The sequence below is a fragment of the Nicotiana attenuata genome, chromosome 7 (genome assembly GCF_001879085.1).
Source record: "Nicotiana attenuata strain UT chromosome 7, NIATTr2, whole genome shotgun sequence".
Lineage (NCBI taxonomy): Eukaryota > Viridiplantae > Streptophyta > Magnoliopsida > Solanales > Solanaceae > Nicotiana > Nicotiana attenuata.
In genome coordinates this window covers 31,223,007-31,244,642 of record NC_031995.1, presented here as the reverse complement: position 1 = coordinate 31,244,642, position 21,636 = coordinate 31,223,007, and the positions used below count along the sequence as shown (strand labels likewise).

Sequence of the window (21,636 nt, the reverse complement as noted above, 5' to 3'; positions counted from 1 at the left end):
GTGATATTTCTTCTGGAAAATTTGGCCTCAGGTGCCTGAACAGTAACGAGTGGTATTGGCATTAGGGTTCCTGCCACTTTAGGCAAATGCTGTAAACGGAACTTTAAATACCACCATGTCGATCGGGGACATATTAGAAATACCTGAACGCTGTTTGACAACGTGCTGCTTCAAGTGGTTCAAAAAAGGCGTCCACGTCTCTTCGCTTTCATTGGCACAAATGGCAAAAGCTAGTGGAAATATTGTCCGTTGGCATCTACTGCAACTGCGATCAAAGCTTAATATCATACTTTCCATACACATGAGTACGTCTATGGAAATTGCCGGACGGCAATGCACAAAACCATCAATTGCTGGTTTAAATGACCAGAACACATAGTTGAAAATATATTCGGGTCTGTCCGGACTTTGCTCACGCCTCCATTCAACAACAGTCCCGGGGTTAAAGTGTTGCAGTGCGGCCATGTACCTGGGTAAAAGATGAAAATGACTTATCCCAGTCACCAAAAATAATTTCAAAAGCACGTTGCGCTTGAGATTTATGCCTTTCTTTTGGTTATAGTGACAAACCACTATCTGCCTATAGTGGAGGCAGAGACTGTAAGTACGACTCTTGTAACATGCTAGAAGCCTATGACAGCTTACAATGTTAGGAATCAAGACAGAGAAATCAAGTACTACATGCCAATGAGTGTGATGTCCTCATTGAATGCTGTCATATTAGCACATCTGTGAGGTGGCTATATATTTACCCACCTTTCCACACGACCCCTTGAATTTTTTCTTGAATGGAGCGAGAGGCATCCAGATTGAAACGTCCATAGAAAGCTCTATGGCATAGCAGGCGCAGCCCTTTGTATTACCTCCGTAGTTGACTCCTTACACGTCATAATTCACGGCACTCTCTACGCTGTAGATTTTACAAATCCTATAATTAGGCGAAGCTTTATCGGCAGAATACATGCCTTTGCCAGCACCAGGCTGTCTAAGGACCAATCCCACATGTTTGAACGCAAATTCGTCAGCATCCCTGTGAGGGCATTCACATCCGGCCATACTTGGCAAATTACAAGGTAGGGATATTCGCTCATGAGAAACGCACTTGGGCTCTACACATCTTGGGTCTAACGCGATGGTGGAGGAGCATGCTCCCTCGTCAGCTCAGTCGACATTCACGTCCTTCCTCATTTCCTCCTCATCATCACCCTCATCAGGGAAGGGTGTGTCATCTCCAGACTCATCGACATTGTTGTCATAATCACTATCATCTTCCTGACTCTGCGCATCTGCCAAATCACGAGTGAATACGTCGTCTATGGGCAACTGTGTGAGGTCAGGAACATCAAGTTGCTCGTTTTCACTGCACAAAAAGAACAAAATGATAAGCTACTCAACTTGATAAATACTTGACATATAGCTATATCACTTCACTTACAAGTCGTACTGTGTTGATGTTCCATGATGTACATTTTCTTGTTGGTGATGACTCCCGGATGGACCACCGTGGTCCAGCACGCCAGAACTACGCATATTCCAACTAGGAGCGGGGTCATAACTTGTAAAATTCATATTCGGACGGTACCCCCTATGAAAAATATGAGTGTTAATACAAATCCAATTCAAACATAAAATAAACATCGCTAAATCGTAGAAAATTGAAGTTTACCAGTCGCCATGAGGGTTATATAAAGTCGAAAAATTATTTCCTCATTGCTCATTCGCCGGTGGTGATAAGTTTAAATCAAGGCAAACTCTTTCATCAGGAATTTGTCCGGCAAAAACTGCTCCAGAATAACCACCCGACGATTGGGGGTTATCCCTACTATGCACAACGTCATTATTGGGGAAGTCTTCAACCTTGACGTACATTTCCAACAATTTTATTACAATAAATTCCCTGTATTCATCCGGAATCCTAAAAAATCTCTAAAAGTTTCATCATCTTCGATGTTAAACTCAGAAGAATAAGCAAACCCCTGCGGAGTCACAGAATACGGAAATCTACCGATTACTTTAAGGTTCACCGAACGTTTCCTCACACTTATTTTCTTACGTAACAACGATACCAATTTGTCATACTCCATTGTAAGTGGCAATTTAACATGACACTGTGGAGGTGAACTATACCTCATAGAGTTATTCTCCATTACAACCTCACCCCCTCCCCCCCCCCCCCAATATAATGAAACTCTTATTTTTGGCTCTTCAGATATTATAAAAAAATGCTTGATAACAGGAAGAAAAGTATGAACGGAAATTTGAAGGAAAGTTTTGAATGGATTTTCATAAAATCCTAACGCCTTTAAATAAGGCAAGCCCTAGCTTGGGGTGCAGAATTTTTTTTTGTAAAACGCAGTATAATACCGCGCTTTATATATTTGAATTATTGTTATGTCAGTTAACCGCAGAACACTTATTGGTGGGCCCAAAAAAGAAGCAAAACACATTATAATACTACGCTTTATGTAAAACGCAGTATTATACTGTGCTTTACTTTAACAACTAAAATTCCGTTACAGTAAAACGCAGTATAATACTGCGTTTTAGGCAAAAAAGTAACTTTTTTTTTAAAACTGTAGAAACGTGTTTTGAATCCAAAAACTTGCCATTTTGGTTTGGGTTGGGTGGGGGGAGGGGGGAACATCATAAATGGAACTTTCTGGACCTCTTTGTAGTAGATACAAAATTTATGCCTAAATGTGTATTTTCAAAAAAATGGTTTCTGTCCTTGCTCTCCTACTATCAAAAAAGCTCACTCTTTCCCTCCAAATCAGAAAAGGAATAAATAAGGTCCCGTTTGGCCATGAGTTTTGTCAAAATAAATTTGAAATTTATTTTTAAAATTCATATTTGGCCATAAATTTTGCCCATATTTTGCCAAATCCCAAATCTCAAATCTCAAACCCAAAATTAGCTGTTAAGCTGATTTTGGGACAAAATCCCAAAACTTGAGAATTATATACATATTTTTCCAAAATAAAATTAAAAAATATATTTTAAAAAGTATGTCCAAATACATTTTCATCTTCAAACCAAACTTCACCCGAATCAGATTTTTCAAAATAAATATCAGATTTTTCAAAATAAATTTGGGATAAAAGCCCGTCTCTCAGTCGAAACAACTTCGTAAAAGACTCGGAATGGCGTCGACGTCCGGCGCTGGCAGTGGCGTAGCTGCCGGAAGAATTAGATCTCATACATCGGCGATATACTCCGACAATCAATCCCTCATCCGCGTATCATACTTGCGCGCGCAACTTTTTAAATTACCTCTAATTTTTTTTCTTTTAGTTGTTAATNCCTCCTTAAGAGTACAACCAAGAAAATTCAGCTGACCTAAAGTGACCTCATCTATCATCAATTGGGACTAACAATTGCCCTCAATTCAAATGAATCATTAACAACATTCAACCTTTTAAACACCGTGGTTTTAGTGTGACACAAAAGCATCAAGAATTGACTCAACTCATCAAGGAAACTCTTTTTACTACTTTGGTCATTGTGGAACCCAAACTCATACTCCTCAACTCTCCATAATCAAACCTCACTTTTAGGCTGTAGCACTTAGAACGAGGATTGTGGAAAATACACTCATCTCTCTCAAGGAAAGGTCACAAGTCCGGCTCTAAGAACCATAAGCTTGCCCCTTATGTGAGTCACCACTAATGTAAGCTTCATTCAACTCAAGATCATATAGGGCTTTTGTGGAGATATAGTGAAGGCTTTTGGTTCAGGGTAGGAAATATTTGGTCTAAGTAGGTTCCATCTTCCCTTAAGCACTTCATTTGCTTCATTTTGGCACACATTCTCTTAACTTTTTGAGTCATTTATTTATTTCTTAGGGGTTAGAGAGACACACTGTCACTCTTTCTTGATCATTTCAAAACTTTTTCTCCTTTCTACACTTTCCACTCCGACAATCAATCCCTCATCCGCGTATCATACTTGCGCGCGCAACTTTTTAAATTACCTCTAATTTTTTTTCTTTTAGTTGTTAATTGGACTGATTTCGTTTTGTATTACAGGAAATTAGGAAGGCTGTGACTATGATGAAGGATATCGCGGTGGATTTGGAGAGAGATGAGAGAACCGAGATGGTACTTCATGATAAACCCTAGTTATATGTTCATCATTTACTTTTAATTCTCAAATGTTCCCCATCATTCGCGTTGTAATAAGTGCTTTGCGCGAGGAAGACGTAGTGTTATTGAATTTGAATTTCACCTTAATATTTTACCTTTTACCTTGGTTAGTCTGAATGCTAATAATCAGCTATCTTGTAGTAGGTCCGGTAATTTGTACTTTATCTTAGTCAGTCCGTCCCAGTGACTTGATGTGTTGGTCAAATGAACAAACTTAGGTTCACAAAAAGCTTTTGAAAATAATACTACTAGGCAAGCGCACCTAAGCGTGTGGCCTAGTGTTCAATATAGTGGAAGAAGAACCACGAGATCTTTGGTTCAAATCCCAGCATAAGCAAAAATCACTTGGTGATTTCTTCCCATCTGCCTAAGCCAGAGTTACTCTACGCTCGTATTGGTGGGAGGTAGTTTCTACCAATGGAGTAGCCTAGATGCATGCAAGCCGGTCCGAACACCACCGTCATAAAAAATTAATACTTAGACAAGCATTTCTGTATATAGAAATTTGTAATATTACAATTTGGAGTGTTAAAACAACTTTTCTTTGACTACATAATTTCAAACATTTTTAAGTATGGAAGTGCTCTCTGTGGAGTTTATTGTAAAAGTTTATTTAAAAGAAGCTAGGAAATCCATGTTGGAACTCACATGTGTTAACACTCGTACTGCAAATCTCACAATCTTTTGGGAGGGGGTAAAATTCTAGCAAACCATTTTAGTTTTGCTGGAAAAGACCAAATAGGCTGAGATAAATTTGTTCTTAAAACTATTTATGTTGTTATTGAAAGCCAAAGATGGAAACTTGAACTGGGTGAAAGGATTACTTCAAATGTTTGTTGCATGAAATGTAACTAATTGTGGGCTTTTGCATCTTGTGTCTTGACATTCTTGTGGATTCCCCTTCCTTATGTCTTAGTTATTTGTTCACAACTTCACATTGTGGGGGAAGACTGAGGGTCAGAAGAAAGTAGCATTGGTTGCATGGGAGAAAGTTTGTTTCCCAAAGAAACTAGGAGGGGTGAATGTGAAAGGCTGTAAAATATGGAACATAGCATCAGTAGGAAAGTTATTGTGGCAATTGGTAATGAACAAAGAGTCCCTTTGGGTGCGATGGGTTCATGGTGTATATATGAAAGCTGATCGTAATATTTGGACACATAGTCCTCCTATAGATAGTAGTTGGTATTGGAGAAAGTTAAACTCCCTAAAAGGAGAGATGCAAGAATGGTATTCACAAGACAGATACAACCTAACTTCAGGAGGTAGCTACTCTATAACTAACCGTTATCTTGCTATGATAAATCAGCAACCACGATTAGAGACAGCAGACTTGGTATGGACTGTTGTGGCTCTACCTCGACATAGATTTGTCATGTGGTTGGCAATTCAAGGGAGACTACTTACCAAAGACAGGCTAATAGGGATGCAAATCCCTGTGGAAAACATAAACTGCAGTCTGCAGCTTGTGCGAAGCAGAGCAGCTGGAAACAAAGGAGCATCTGTTTGTCGACTGTGGCTGGATCAAAGCAGTTAGACAAGAGATCAACCAGTGGATAGGACAATTAGTACAGGAAGGGAATTTCAAGTTGATGCTGGAAATGATTAAAAGAAAGCATTAGAAGCAGTTTAAAAAAGAGGTGATAGCAGCAGTCAATGGAGCAGTGATATACCACACTTGGAGAGCTCGGAATTTTAAAATTTTTCAAGGCAAAAATGTACATAGATTAGAGAAACACAAATTAAGAGGGAAATTACAGAGAGAGTAGATCATATGAGGATGTCAAAGAAAGCTTATAGGTGTAGGAGTTTTATCCAACGTCTACTGTGTAATTAGATATTGTGGAGTTGGGGGCCTTGATCTGTGGTCAGATTAAGGTTGCCTTATAAGTGTAATTGTTTTTTATGTTAATGGTAATTTTACATGGTTACCCAAAAAAAAAAGTTTAAACAAGCAGTTAGTATTACCAACCATTTATATAAGTCACACTTGTGTTTAGTTTCTGACAATAATCATTAATATACACAGTCCACTATGTTTCTTTTGGTACCGGTAAAATATGCAATACGAATTGAAAGTTTCGTTAGAAATTGAAGAAAATACTGGTAGAACTAAGTTAATTTGAAGGTTATGGATATACTAACTGAGGAAAAACTCATTGTAGTACTCGATTCCACCTATCAGAATGTGATGATTGATGACAGAGCCACAATGCTAGTTTTCTCATAATGTTTTGGTGAATTATATGTTCTTAATACAGACAACTAGCAGATGCCGTGGTTTAATGTCAATGTTGATTTTAACAAATAAAAAACTGATTTTAAATATTGTTCATTAGGAAACTTACAATTTCTTTCTTGATGGATTGTAGATGAGGTTGTCTTATACTGTTGCAGGTAAAGGATCTCGAAGCTGGTGTTATTCAGTTGTTGGGGGCGTCTGATGAGTGCATGCATCTTTCCGAGGCAATTCAGTCTATAGGTGATGAATTAGAGCCTGGGCCAGAGGTGACTTTTCGTCCTGATATGTTGATCTTTTGTTTCTCAGCTTGGACCATTAAGATTTCATTTGTCTGCAGCCAACAAATTTTAAGAAGAAGTTTGATGAAGAAATTGCAAAATCAAAGGCTAGATCATCGTCTAGCGCTCAGAGCCAGCCTTTGTTGAGACAATTCCGGGAAGCCATCTGGGTATGTTTTCCTCGTTAGTTGTACAACTTTCTGCTTTCTTGTTTACAAGAAACCCACCAATATGGAACAAGAGCACAGAGAAGAGGACCTTGTGTCAATGTCACAGGATAGACAAAATAAATTAAGAGCACATAGAGGTCTCCTGTTCTCTGAGGCCTACAACTTTGAACCACATTAGTGGACAAAAGAACCTCTAAGTCCCATGAAATGTACATCAGGCTCTAACTAAATGATAAATGGACCTTGAGCCTAACTCAACCTCAAAAGCTAGCTTGTGAGGTGAGGATTGCCCAAGACCATACAAGGAGACCAAAGACCTCAAATCCCACCGATGTGGGACAACTCAACAATACCACAGTACATCTAGCAAATATCTTCTGAAAAGAAACTTTCTATTTGTTTCTATGACCAAATTCCAGATATTTGATACTTAAAAATTTATCATGTGAAGGTGAAGCAGCAGAAGTCCTCTTGAACAAACAACTGCTACACCTCAATCCCAAATGAGTTGGGGGAGGTCCCTTTAAACAACTAAAACTTAGTGCCCGATCAAACTTATTGAGAGACAGAATTTTGTGTTGTGAACTTTAATTTTTATTACCATACCAAATCTAAAATGGATGTTTAGGGATTAATAAGAGATTCGAGTATTTTCTGATTGAATCTGATGTAATGACTTTGATTCCAAAAATGCTTCTTTTTGTTTTCGAGGTCCATAAAAACTTTAGATGATTTTTCTTAGTTGCATTAAGAATTCTGCACGTGAATGATCACACTGAACAAGTTAACTTCATGATTTTATTCATTCTTGAACTTTAATCTTCTTCAGCACGTCAAGGTCAACTCCTTTACCGGAGAAGAAAATATCGAGTGGGTTATGCAAGTCATGTCTAGCTCTAAGCTCTTAGTACCAGATCTCCTTGGTCCAAAGTTTACATGAATCTTGGAAAATAGCTAAGCTTTGTACTGGTGTCCCATTCCAGACTAAGTTCTAATGGTATATTGATCTCCAGTATAAGTACATGGGAATAATTGTCAGGATTGGATTAAAGACCTTTCTCCAACTGACAAGGAAAGCACCACTCTGGGATCCGGAGGATTCTCACTGTGTGATGTTGCCAAAAACAAGAGTTATGATTTCACAGGCTAAATAAGCAGTTTACTGAAAAGCTACACCAATGCACCCCCCAAAAAAAGATCCATTTCCTGTGAGCGCCAATATTTTGGCATGTTCAAAGGGTCCTTGCAGTACATGGTGGACTGGTCATAGCAGTTCCCTTTGCTTGTTGTCAGTTTCCTAGCTTATACAGAGCAGCAGAGGTATTATATAAATGCTACTGTGATAGTTTTCTGTGAACAAGAGGACACACATGAACAAATAACCCTCCCGTGCTAAAGCCAAATAAAAGGGGGAAAAGAAAAAGAGTGGCTAAGAAGATGAAAGAGAAAAGGAAAAAGAAGAGGGAGTATGGTCCCAGCAAAAGGGGATGCTTTTTCCTCTGAACATCAGCATCTTCCTTTTCCATTTAACCATGTGCACCAGACGACTATATCCATTTGGAGTCTCCAGTTATAGTTTGATTAATTTGTATTCTAAAATTTTTAACCCCTCCTTTTTGTTAGGGGCCACTGTTGAGTAACAACTTAAGGGTAATTTAGCTCTTTCTTTCTTCTGCAGCATGTTCATCATGCAGGACAGCCAATGCCAGGTGAAGAGCAGGAGGACATAGTAATGACCAGTACGCAGTGCAACCTTCTGAATGTGACTTGCCCTCTAAGTGGAAAGCCTGTTACTGAACTTGTAGATCCAGTTCGTAGGTATAGTGAATATCCTTCTTTTACTTCATATATCTAGCTTTACAATGCAGAGAGTACTTTAGACACTAGCATTAGTAGATAGTTACTGAAGAAAGTACTTTGCATTTACATTCATATTTTATATAATCTACTTTCCCACCTTTGCCACTATGCTAAGGCTTCATTGCCTTACGTGTTCTCGATTTAGATGCTGTAGAACCTCTTGCTAGTTCGGTGTTTCTGTCTCAAACATGGCTTTTTACCACTATATAATAACTCACTCTCATATAACTGTGAGCCAAGGATCGGCTTTATTGTAGTCTCTTTCTGTTATTAAGTTGTAATGCGCGCTGGAAATATGTCTCTTTTTTCTAATTATTAGGGTGCTGGAATGCTTCCTTATATTTTCTCTTCTTCTTCCCACATTAGAGATTCCATACACAATCTCATTTTTATTTGCATACTGAGTTTTATACTTTTTACCAAGTATTCTTGTATGCAGGCGTGTTATAGCAGTAATGTGCTGATTGATATTTGTCTTACAAATTTCAATTGCTACATGTTCATTTTGATATTTGGTTTACATATTTTGCTCTACTTGCAGCATGGACTGCAAGCATATATATGAGAAGAAGGCTATTCTGCAGTTTATTAAGTCCAAAACCTCACGTGGCCAATGTCCTGTTGCAGGTATTTGTTCTTTTTCTAGCCAACACAGGTTCTGTTCATTCAGTTACTAAATGAAAGTTAATTTTCTTTCAGGTTGTCCTAAAGTTCTCCAGGCTCAAAGGGTGTTATGTGACCCTTTCTTACTTATAGAAATTGATGAAGTCCGATCCATGAGTAAGCAAAACGCTGGACCTGATGCGATAGAGGATTTTACTACACTTGATGAAGAGGATTGAAGGATTGAGGATATTTGGGGCCCTGACGGACTGTTGACCCTCTTATATGTCCAAATATACAGGGTCTGCTCATGAACAGCTTATGTTTTTGTGTAAGCAATGGGAAACCATGTTTTAATCTTTAGGAAGTTTGGGGGCAAAACTATTTTTTTCCTCTTTTCCAAGAGGGGATAATTAAAGTTTTGAAATTCTTGGAAAGGAAACAACTTGTGCATACTTGTATAAATTGCCAATGGATCATTTTCTGTTCAAGAACTGGCGGTCCAGATTTTTATATTGTGATTATATAAAAAACTTAAAACTGAGTCTGGAAACAAAAGGTAAGAAGCTTTCCCTCTGGGTGACAGAGCAGAGAAATTAACCATGTCACGTTGGCATTGAAGAGTTTTTAGTGCTATCGCAATGAGGACATGCACAGAACTAGAGAGGTCATGGAATTATTTATCCTGTCTATATGGAAAACCGGTGGACTCCTCTTGCTTGAACCATCAAATGAGGGTTTGGATGAACCAGTGGGCGAAATTGGCTGCAACAATCTGACCCGGGCTCGGTTGTGTCATGTGCTTTTGGGACCAAAGTGGTTCTTGAGAAGGGCCCGTTTCAATAACTGCTTTTGGAACATGAGTTGACAGGGGGAGAAATTCAAAAATAGCTAGATTTACCACTGGTCGTTGAAAAATAGCCAAGTTTCAAAAGTCATCGAAATTTAGCCACTTTAAATCTGAGCGAAAACACTGTTCAAAATCCAGAAAAATACGCCCGCAAATTTTACGGGAGTTCCAGCATAAGTATGTTGGAACTCCCGTAAATTTTACGGGAGTTCCAGGATAACTATGTTGGAACTCCCGCAAATTTTACGGGAGTTCCAGCAAGTATAATTGTGCAGTATAATATACTGGAGTTTGGAGCACTGTTGCTCCAGTCTCCCGCAAATTTTACAGGAGTTAGCAAAGTATACCGGTCCAGCATAATATGCTGGAGTTCGTACACAAATGCACAAAACTCCCGTATATTATACTGGACCGGTCCCTGTTGCAGCAAAATAGTGGCTATTTTTCATTTACTTGGTAAACGCTGGCTATTTTTCATTGACCAGTGTGAAAACTGGCTATACCATGATATTTTAACGTTGACAGGTCTCCCGTGTTTAATTGGCTCCGAAACTGCCATTTTGCTGCCTAAAGGCAGGGGGGGAGAGGCGTATGTGGCGTAACACTTGCTAGTCACGTGGTTGCCGCTTTATCAACTACTGGTTCCAACTTCCAGCCAGAGCAATCCTACTTCCCTTTTTTGGATGTTTTACAGCCAATAGCAAGTGTTAAAGACATACTAAACTAAACGATTGAAATATTAGGTTGGTAAGAGTTAAAATTTTAATAGGAGTTCTAAAAGCTGTATTATATAACATTAATATTAATAATGAAAAGTGTCAAACAGTGATTCAAAATAAATATGCGATATAAATTGAGATAGAAGAATTACAGCTTTCTATGTTCCAACATGGTCTTAAAATAACATACAAACAGTATTTCGATAAACTTTTATAAAGACAGAATCTGAAATAAGATACGTTCTTCTAAAGTTAAATCTTTCAAAGCTCGACAACAATCAGTTCATAACCTTTGGAATTTAAATATTAGTGAACAATGAAATTGCGTTGTTTGGATAACATCATACATTGTATAGGACCTCAAAAGCAGCAGCAGTTAAAGGATACGGAAAATTGACACAAGAAGTCGATCTACTGGTCACTGAAGATGATAAGAAAATCAAATCAAAATGAAATAGAAAACCAAAATTTTGATTTTTACATCTCGTAGTCCCACTCTTACTCCGCAGTCATACAAAAAAATTCGCCACATGCCAGTCAATCAAAAGGTTCCTTTCTCATTACTATCCACTCTACAAGAGAACAAAGGCATAACGTCTCAAATTTACAATGAGTAGAAACATCCTTCTTGTCTAAGTTGGTCAGTACACCATCTCTAAGGATAAACTTAGTATCAAGCTCCTGAGGCAAATTCTGAGAAGATTTGCATTTCTCAGTTGTGCCATTGCCTATCAAATGACAATCACAATCTCTCAGCTTGATTAAATTGTCCCCTAAGTTTCGACATCCACACATGTTAGTTTCCTTGCATTCAAAGTATTCACTGTACCTTTCTTGTACTCGCTTTTCATCAAGCGAAGTTGAATTGTTAGCCAGCAACCAAATCCTCAAAGCCGAATGAAGATGTGCAGCTAATGAGGCCAGAAAGTCATAAGCATCCTCTACCATACACTCAAACTTTTTAAGTGCCCACTCGTGGGAAAGCATTTTACTCAAGGTGCACTGAAGGTTCAGCAGGCACTGAGAACAGCACTGAAATAAACACACTACACTAGAGTCAGTTGAAAGATTGGAAGATCTATTTGATGAACATTCAAGATCTATGCTATTGCCAACCGACTTTTGGTTGCTATCTCCAATTTGAACATTGTTTGGAGAGGACAATCTTCCATTTGTGTTGGAACTCATACTATAATTGGAAAGCTCAATGCCACACCTGTCCTTGGAAGAATTACTACCATCCTCTTGAACATCATCAATATTTAACTCCATGAGCCCATTAGAATGTGCTTCTGGATTAACGCGACTACAATTTTCAGCAGTTAGTTCTGGCCGATATGTTTCCAGTGTCTCCGGTTTGTCAAGGGATTCTTCTAGCGCATGACCTCCCTCCCTTTGAGGTGTATCCTCGGGAGCATTAGCGCTTTCCGAAAGTCCAGCACAACCAATCTTTGGGTTTGCCATTGCGAGTTGAGAGTCTCCCTCTAAACTGAAAGTAAAGCCATTTGCATTAGATGTAAGGCTGGAAATAAGAAACCAAAAGAAACTGTACACGAACTACAAGTAGAGCCAAATTTACCTCTGCAATGTATAAACCCAGCTACTAACCATGTCATCAAGATAAGCCACTTGCGATAAAAGACGACCAAATTGATACCTATCCCTCCCATTCTGAACTTTATCATTGATCTGTTCAACCAGAAGCTCGAGAACTTTTCGAACCTCTGAAAAAACTTCTCTAACGGATGAGTATTTGCCTTTGTATGCCAACAACCCAATAGCTATCAGGCCTCGCACCATACAATATTTCTCTTTGCCTTTAGTATTGTTGGAAGAAAGGATAACCTTTCTCATTGAGTTAATAGGTCGAATAACACAAGAATTGAATGGCCAACCCTTCCAAGGTCCATTTATGTCAGCACAAGGACCTTCTCTTAACTTGGATGTAAACCAACAAAGTTCAGCAAAATGAGGATATAGCAGAATTTGATAGCCAAATGTGGTAATTGCTAACATCAAGCTTGATTTCGCTTTAACATTTCTACTGTTAACTATTGCAATAGTAGGAATTGGACATTGTTTATGCACATGCTCAATGGTTGGTCTAAGATCTGACCTCTGACATTCTATGGCAATATTGCCCTCAGATTTGTCACTAGCTTCATTATTGCAGGTGTGCAAGTGGACATGGTTTGTACGATGAATCAGCTGAATGAAGTGCTGAGCTAAATCTTTTGACAACTTTGCTGCTGAGGAATCAATCAGACATTCTTGATTAAAATTTCCATCAAGCTGCACAGTAAATCTAGAAACTGAATCCTCCAAGGGAATTGGGATACTGCAGTTCAACATCTGACTTTTAAAGAACTGCCTCACTCTAACAGGGAGTGCTTCCAACTGTACATCGGATGTAGCCTGTTTAAGGGAAACAGGAAACAGAAGGTGGTGGGTGCAAAAGAGTAAGTTCTTTAATGATTAAAAGTTGTAAAGCATTTGTGCAATCTAGGATAGTCTTAAAAGCACTAAAGAGAATCACATTGTATGCCAGAAGCAGTTTTTGTTTTCGCATGCAAACTTGCTAATCCAATATGACAAAATATCAAGGTGTACTCCTTTCACATAATATTTGGAAAGATATATAAAACCTTAAGGCAAATTTAAGGAGACAAGGTACATACCAGAAGCATCACAGATGTGGACACACATATAGTTTCCACTTGCTCAACAAAGGAGCTCCACAGATATGAGGCTCTTTTGACAGCATCCCCAGCCTGTTCAGCACTATGGTTAAAGTTCCTTTCATCATCACTATTATTATGCAAATGAGCTTCCTTGCCTACTGATTCAGGCTTTACTGAAGAACAAGTATCCTCCTGACAGACTTGATCAGATGTCTCCACAGCCCATAAATCAATTCTTGGCATAAATATCATGCACTTCCCCACACTAGCACATCTCACTGCACAAGAGATACAAATTTACTATTTCCTTCAGCAAGATGAGAAAAATCAAAAGCATAAACTTAAAACAAGTAATCCCTCAAGCATACCAGCAATGTTTTCAGGGGCCATTCATGCAGGACTGATCATTTAGCACCCTCAAAAAAACCAAACAAGAAAAATTGATTGATTGATGGATTTACACACACACACACACACACACACACACACACACACATATATATATATATATATATATATATATATTGGCACTCAATGCTACAAAACACAACCATGTGATAATGTTGGCACAGAACCAAAACACAGAAAACAGCCAAAAAAGGAGCCAAATTACCAACATCCCTCAGGGCTATGAACAGTTATACGCGCAACTCGAATTTTAAATAACTTTCACGTGTTTTCTGATTGCAAGCACATTTAACCGGGATAATAGCTGTTTTCAGAATGATTTTTGTAGAGTCATGTAACGAGGAAGTTAGCACCAATGTTGCAAACCTAATGGTGGTAACAAGTTCAGAAGGTAATTAAAGGAAAACTTTCACAAGATGGAAGCCCATTAATAAGGTATCTCTCTTTGGAATTGTAATGGAACTGAACTTTTGGGTATGAAAATGCTTTGAGAACTGACATGATATCACATCATGGAAATAAGATATCTCGAACTCATAAAGGCAAGTCCAGTAGATGTTTGTACTTCCAGTAAGCACTTCCAGCCATTAGGAGTGAGATAAATAAAAACAGAGAAGGAACATACTGAGTGTCCGTGTCAACCCCTGAATAACATCTCCATGTCCTTCTTGAGAAATAGTAGCCAAATCCACCTTCTGGACATCAACATTACCAACAAAACAATGAAGAAGAGAGGAAGCAAGATGCCTCTGGCCAGATCTTGGATTTCCAGAAATTAATATTCTAAATCCCGATGTCTTTCCAGGCATATGAAAGACATTCTTCAACAATTTAGGCCGAGCCCCTGCACACTGCAACTTTGATGGTTCAGAATCAGCGAGACTGTGAACAATGTCATCATCACTAGCATCAAAACCACCAACACTAACATCTCCAACCAGAATGTTGGCACGTATAAATTGATCCTCAATCTGACTGATAACATCTGGTTCTTGAAGCAAATTATTAACATAGGACTGCCAATTATTGCCTGGTAATTTCTTCTTAACCAATTGAGAAAGAATAACGTCTTTTACCAACTCAGCAGCTTTAGAGAATAGGGGCGGCAACCAGAGGCGTTCGTCTAGATAAAGGGATACAAGCAATCTACTAAGTGGTTTCAGCAAACATGGAACAAGAAAGGTGTGTAGAGGCGCTGAAACCACATCATTAGCAGCCATTCCAGCTTCTCTACGTGAACATGGAGGTGGTGCACATGTAAGAGCCTCTACCCAATCCCTCTCCTCCACCTTAAAATTGGGAAGAGGGGGAGATGTAGCATTGGGAACTTTCACCGCTGCAGAGAGTCGCTCATGCAAGGGAAAGCTCCTTTTTAAAGCAATTATGGCTGCCTGAGTACAAAGAGCCTGCAAATCAGCACCAGCAAAGCCCACTGTCTTGCTAGCTATCCACTTGAGTACTGGTCCAGAGACAGGTTTAGGCCATTTCTTTGTATGCAAGGAGAGAATAGCTTCTCTGTCCTTAACAGATGGAAGTGGAAAGTAAATCTCGCGGTCGAACCTACCCGGACGCCTTAATGCTGGATCAACAGAATCAGGACGATTTGTGGCTCCTATTACAACAACTGAACCTCGAGATTTTAAACCATCCATTAGAGCAAGCAAAGTGGAGACAACTGAATTATGCGTCTGGTCTTGCTGCCTACCACGGCAAGGTGCCAAACCATCTATTTCATCGAAGAAAATGACAGATGGTTGAGATTTCTCGGCTACCTGAAATAGAAGTCTTAGCTGACGCTCAGCGTCACCAACATACTTCCCCAAACAATCTGCTCCTTTACGGGCAAAATATGCTATTCGTTTATCACCACGAGCACATGAACCAATAAGTGCCCGTACTACCAATGTTTTACCTGTCCCAGGATATCCATGCAAAAGAACTCCTCTAGGAGGTGTAAGCCCCAGAGAACTAAAGAGCTCAGGATACAAAAGCGGTAAGATAACAACCTCTTTCATACATTGGATGACATCTTGGAGCCCGGCAACAGAGTCCCAACCCTGAAACTGTATACCAGCATCAGAGTTTGAGCCCCCAATATATACAGGCGCAATTCTCAATAGATCTCGATGAAGTCTCTTGCTTTCACGTTTCAAAAACTCTTCATCCTCTCCACAGTTCTCCAACCACTTTTCCTCTGCTTCAACATCCTTGCGCAAGGCATCATTTGACAACTTTCTCAGCTCAAACTTCATTTTTCTAGCTTTCAATTTCTTTATACGCTGCAAATAATGACTTCCATATGGTTGGAAGAGATGGCGGTGATCTGTGCAGGCTATGAGAAATTTGCGATGGTCAAAGATGCAGCCATTGGCCCGTGCACAAGGCTGCAAAATTTAATGCATAGTTAGTCGAAAACTAATATTACACTGACAAGAAGTGAGGTAATCAAGATATATAGATACAGCAAAGAAGCAATGACCAAAAGTAAATAAATAAATAAATAGGCATCAGGAGATGCAAATAGAGGTCTATCTTGAGCTTTTGAAGTATGACATGATTCAGGAAATTTAAACTAACCAGGTGATAAGTTTTTGGACATCTATCAACACGGCAACCAATTGTTGCCCCAGGCCTTCCACAGCGGCTGCATTTTAAAACCCTTCCCCTACAGAGCGCTGCCCTAACATTTTTCAAGCATCCCAAGCCAGCAAAATAAACCTGAGATCAAAAGTAAAAGTAGTCTTGGATGCATTGCCCATGAAAACATGACTTGGAAATTGAGGACCCGATCAGGAAAGAATCCAGATAGTATGAAGGCCATATACCAATGTACAAAACAATAAAAACTGAAATTAAACAGTTCAGTCTGTTGCTTACTTTCTACTAGTATTTCCATCATAATGCATCCTGCAGATGATAATAGCGAGGCCTAATAACTTTATAAACACACCACATGAGTAATATAAATGGAGAAAAGTCAATCAATCAACTACATCTTAGTCCAAAGCTAGCCGAATTTGGCTATGTGAATCTTCAATATTCTCTCCTATCTATTTGGACGCAAATGGAGAAAATATTTATCAAAAGAAAATGAATGGAGAAAAGAATCAAACCACACAGGGTTAATGGAAACTAGAGTAAAACCGTCTCAAGTATACCATGGAACTGAAAGTTACTCCCCCTCTGTATTGAGAGAAACACGCTGACCACTATTATAGTTCAAACAATCTTCTTCTTCCTTTCAAACTTGTTTCAAAGACATGTTGCATCTATTGCACTTGTTTCAACTCATCTTTTCCAAATTCACTATAGCTAAACCACTAATAGCATGCTCCTCGTTCCCTTATTCTGAAACAAAATTGAAAATGCTTGCTCTTTGTTTTCGCCCCAAATCTCACAATGTAAAAGACCAAGTTTTCTAGCATGACAGTTGGATGAGGCAGCTGAAATTCATCAGGTATTAAATTGAAGACATAGCTTAAGGGAAATAAAGTTGAGTAGGGAAATTATCATACCTCTGGACTCCATACAGCACATTGCTGATGAACCCAAATCCCAGCTATACCATAACGATCATTTATAGGCCCCAGGAGACGCCCAAGCCAGCCAGGTTCGTCACCAAATCCATCCCACATGTCATAGTTAGGTTCATCAGAAGCGGAGGACCCACTGTGTGCTTCATCATCACTGGCAGCCCCATAAACGAGCCTTTTTGGAGGTTTACCATCAGTACCTCCTCCACACAAACCACAGTGTCTTCCCTCTCTAATTCGACGCTTTCTCAGAGTAATATCAGAAGCACAATCTGTTTTGACCACCTTCTCCAATTCCAGAGGTTTATCACCAGATAGACCTTCAGCTTTTTCCTGCGTGTCATCAACTCTGCTAACTCCATCTTTAGCTTGCTTATTTATGCCGCCATCGTTTTCAGCATCAGCAAGTAAATCACCTCCCCCAGCTTCCTTTTGGTCATTCACTCCAACACTCCCTTCATTTTTACCTTGTAAATCCTGTTCCAGAGTACCCACCTGGTCAGTTGTGTTGCATTCTTCTGGCCTTAGACAAGTTTCTAACTGATCCCAGTCTTCATTAACTAATGGCAATGGCACATTGCCGTCCTCAACTCCCTCCTTAAATCCAGCCTTTGAAATGTCGTCATCTATTTCATCCCTTACATGTAGCAGCTCCTCTAGGTTTATCATTTTGCCATCCTTCTTCATACCACCACTTGTATCATCTTCTTGCTGCTCGGTAACCATTATATTCGAAGCTTTTACTCTTCCAGGTCTCTTCGACTTAACTATAGTTGATTTTTCACATTCACGAGCTTCTTGTTTATCTAACTCTCCAACCTCTAACTCCATTTCTTCCTTCAACCTGTCAACATCCTGAAAAAGCTTCCTTTTACCCACTGGCGACAACTTTACATTATTCTTCTTTCTGTTACCTGCACCCTTAGTCCTAGATCTCAATCTCGATTGCCAAGCCCTAGAGCCTTCTTCCAAATCCTTGGAAGTCGAACAAGGTGACTCCAGCTTCACCGCAGCTCCTTTCTCCACCCTGCTACCACTGCTCATCCCACTCCCTCTATCAATCTTCCTTCGCTTCTTCGGGGGAGGAGGCGATGCATCGAGCAAAACAGGAGTTTTTCGAACCCTAGTGCTCCTACGGAGCTCAAGCTCAGCACCATCGACATTCCACTCGATCGTTTCGGCATTCTCAACAACATCATTATGGTTGTGATTATATGCTTTTTCACAAATAGCGTCTAGTCTTTTGTGTTTCTTCTTAGCCCTAGAATTTACCAATTTCTTATCCTTGCTTCTCCTTGCAACCGACGCCGTCCGCGACAATCGCATGACAATATATATACGTTAATTTTACAGTCCTTACCCCAATATATAAAAATTACGCGTTTCAGAATTAAATCAAATCCCTATGTAATTATCACACTCAATAAGCACCAATGAGGATCGAATGTCCTTGTTTTTGTTCAATTGGACCTCTGAAAAACCGTAAGTTAGATAAAATAATGCGACTGACCTTCAATTGATTGATCAAAAATCATACAGCGAACGGGAAAAAAGTTGAAAATCGTCGACTTTGCTTCTCACCTTTTGGCTTCATGAGCTAGGGTTTCGTTTGGTTCAGTTCTCTTTTTCTTTTTCTCTCTCTATATCTCTTTGGTCTATGCTTTTTGCTATTGTTGCTGAAATTTCTTGGTGTTTTGCTGTTATAAGACGGGGAAAAAGAAGACTGAGGCGGAGGTATATAGAAGAAGGGTTCTCACTCGAAAGCGTTGTGATATATCACTAATACCCACGCGCGTCTAATGAACGTGGAAGTAACGTCTAATAAGCATGGTCTGTTAGCACGTAAGCGTGGCTCTTATTTAAGTTGATTTGCGGAGGTGGATAACACGCTCTAGATTAGAAGCGACTGGGTTTTGTAGAACTGAGTGAATTGCAAATTTTATTGGTATTTCGCACCAAAGGTTACCGCCAAATAGATTTTCTTCTTTTTCGTATTCAATTTTTTCCACGAGTGCGGAAAGTATCAAGAATTTAGTGCGTGTTATACGTTAGGAAGCAGGTGGAAAGAGCCTAACAAAAATAAAACTAATAACATATCTAATTGGATTTGATGCTTCCAGTTTGGCCACCTCTAATCATGTTATTAATTCCCTAAATATTGCATAATTTGATAAAAAAATTGTTAAATTTGACTAAAATAATGCATTCTCTAAAGTTAAAATTTAAATATGTGGAACCAGATAATATAAATTATATTATACTTCATTCTAAAATAGCGAAAAAATGCTTTTAAAATGTGAATAATATTGATATCCAATTTTGCCCTCATGTTTTTATAAAAGTCATATATGCTTTTAGAATTTCATTCCCGCATCATCACCAATTTACAAGAGTCATACAATTATTTTTTATGATTTTCCATAATTTTTAAGTCTTAAAATTGACTTCTTCCATTTAAATTATTTGAATATGTATTAATTACTCCTTTAAATTATTTTTGTGATGACTTAATCATCCAAATTTATTATTTGCATCCACATATGTGTTTCATAATATTTATACTTCATTTATATAATTACATTTGTCTTTTTAGCTATTTACACAATTTTTGCAAATAGTAGCCTATATTTTATAAATAGTTGCATTTATTATATTAGTTATGCCAAAATATCATTCTATATTTTTATAATTCTGAGTTATTAATTTTAAGCATTTTATTTCATAAATAATAATTTTTATTATGTATTAGACTTTTTAATTAAAAAAATTAAAATTAATTTTATGTTTTTAAAATGTGGCCCAAATCAGGCCATTTTCTAACCGAATTAGCGGTCCAAACACCCACACCTTAGCCCAATAACCGCCAAAAACCAATCTAAATGACCCCTGTGATTAACCCGGTCGCGACGCACTTCAAACAACCCGCCCCGCCTATTCTTTAATCCAGACCGTTGATCTCTCGAGATCAATGGTCTACGATAACCACACCATTTTTAATAACATCTGCCCCAAACCCTTGCCCCATTCTTCAGAGATAGCCGCCTTTGAACCCTCTCTACTCCCTTCTCCTCTCAAACCCTAAAAGTCGCCTCCTCTATCCTCCCCAATTCCAGTTATAATATGGAATCTCTCCATGATTTTCCTTCCATATATACTCGACCTCTCCGTTATTTATACGGTTTTGGTATCACATAATACTTGCCTATCTCCCCTCTTGTCGGAATCATTTCCGTTATGTTTGCTATAAATTTGCCTAAGTCTTCTTTATCGATCATGAGCACTCTAACTGTCGTAACTCTCTCCCGAGTAATTACAACAATATACTAGACATATTCTCCCGAATTATGCTAGCTGGCCTAGTTACAACTCACTTAGATCGCCCCCAAGGTTTCATTATCCCTAATCCCACCGTTAAACCCTTCATATTGATCCCTCATATACGTTAGGAGTGGTGTTGTTCAACAACTACCTAAATATGCACTTTCTCCCGAGTAATACATACTAAATAGGCACAACCGATTGAGGGCCCTTCAATTAAAAGCAATCACAATATACTTGAATGATAACGCCAAACTATGCCTTATAAAAAGACACACACAGACGTAGCAAATATAGTCTGAGTAATTCTGCCCAGAGTCGAACCATAGAGAATTAACGTATCAAGTACTCTTGTCAGACTTACTAAATTCACACAATCAATTTCCCCAAACTTTGTGATTCACAGTTGATGATATATTTAACAACTAAACTGAAAATAAATAAAGCTGAAAGTTAACTAAGCTTGCTTGTATATAATTGGAATAAAGTCTAAGGTAATGGTTTCCCCCGTTGTTGATTTCCTTGGTTGAATATGTTTTATAACTGAGACTTAGTTGTCTCTATCAATCATGAACGCTCCAGCTATCATAAATCTTTCTCAAGCAATTATGATAATTTACTAGACGCACTTTCTCAAGCTACGCTAGCTAGATTCACAATACGGTTCACTTAGATTGCATCCGAGGTATCGTTATCTCTAATCCAACCTCTAAACCCTCGGTTTTGACTCTCGTCTGTACTCCAGGAGTGATGTTGTTCATACAATCACCTAAATATGCACTCTCTCTCAAGCAGATACACACTAAATAGGGACGGATAATTGAGGGCCCTTTCA

The 21,636-nt window shown here is 38.7% G+C and overlaps 2 protein-coding genes across 2 annotated transcripts; one reads left to right on the top strand and one right to left on the bottom strand.

Annotated features, from left to right (window-relative positions):
* LOC109228894 (E3 SUMO-protein ligase MMS21) lies at positions 3,057 to 9,805 on the top strand. Its single transcript, XM_019394143.1, has 7 exons — positions 3,057 to 3,236; positions 4,026 to 4,097; positions 6,537 to 6,647; positions 6,719 to 6,829; positions 8,508 to 8,647; positions 9,231 to 9,316; positions 9,389 to 9,805. The coding sequence occupies exons 1-7, from the start codon at positions 3,141 to 3,143 to the stop codon at positions 9,529 to 9,531; spliced, it is 759 nt and encodes a 252-aa protein (XP_019249688.1). The 5' UTR covers positions 3,057 to 3,140; the 3' UTR covers positions 9,532 to 9,805.
* LOC109228893 lies at positions 11,290 to 19,196 on the bottom strand. The gene is made up of 6 exons (XM_019394142.1): positions 17,466 to 19,196; positions 16,528 to 16,668; positions 14,576 to 16,334; positions 13,540 to 13,820; positions 12,441 to 13,276; positions 11,290 to 12,350 (listed from the first exon to the last, which is right to left on the bottom strand). The coding sequence occupies exons 1-6, from the start codon at positions 18,807 to 18,809 to the stop codon at positions 11,399 to 11,401; spliced, it is 5,313 nt and encodes a 1,770-aa protein (XP_019249687.1). The 5' UTR covers positions 18,810 to 19,196; the 3' UTR covers positions 11,290 to 11,398.

Bases quoted from the DNA above. Each gene is read 5' to 3' on its own strand.
- LOC109228894 (XM_019394143.1), top strand. From the start codon at position 3,141: ATGGCGTCGACGTCCGGCGCTGGCAGTGGCGTAGCTGCCGGAAGAATT. The intron at 4,098-6,536 runs GTACTTCATGAT...ATACTGTTGCAG, and splicing joins GAGATGAGAGAACCGAGATG to GTAAAGGATCTCGAAGCTGG. The intron at 6,830-8,507 runs GTATGTTTTCCT...TTTCTTCTGCAG, and splicing joins AATTCCGGGAAGCCATCTGG to CATGTTCATCATGCAGGACA.
- LOC109228893 (XM_019394142.1), bottom strand. From the start codon at position 18,809: ATGCGATTGTCGCGGACGGCGTCGGTTGCAAGGAGAAGCAAGGATAAG. The intron at 16,335-16,527 runs GTTAGTTTAAAT...TAAATTTTGCAG, and splicing joins GTCCAAAAACTTATCACCTG to CCTTGTGCACGGGCCAATGG. The intron at 12,351-12,440 runs GTAAATTTGGCT...CTTTACTTTCAG, and splicing joins TGGGTTTATACATTGCAGAG to TTTAGAGGGAGACTCTCAAC.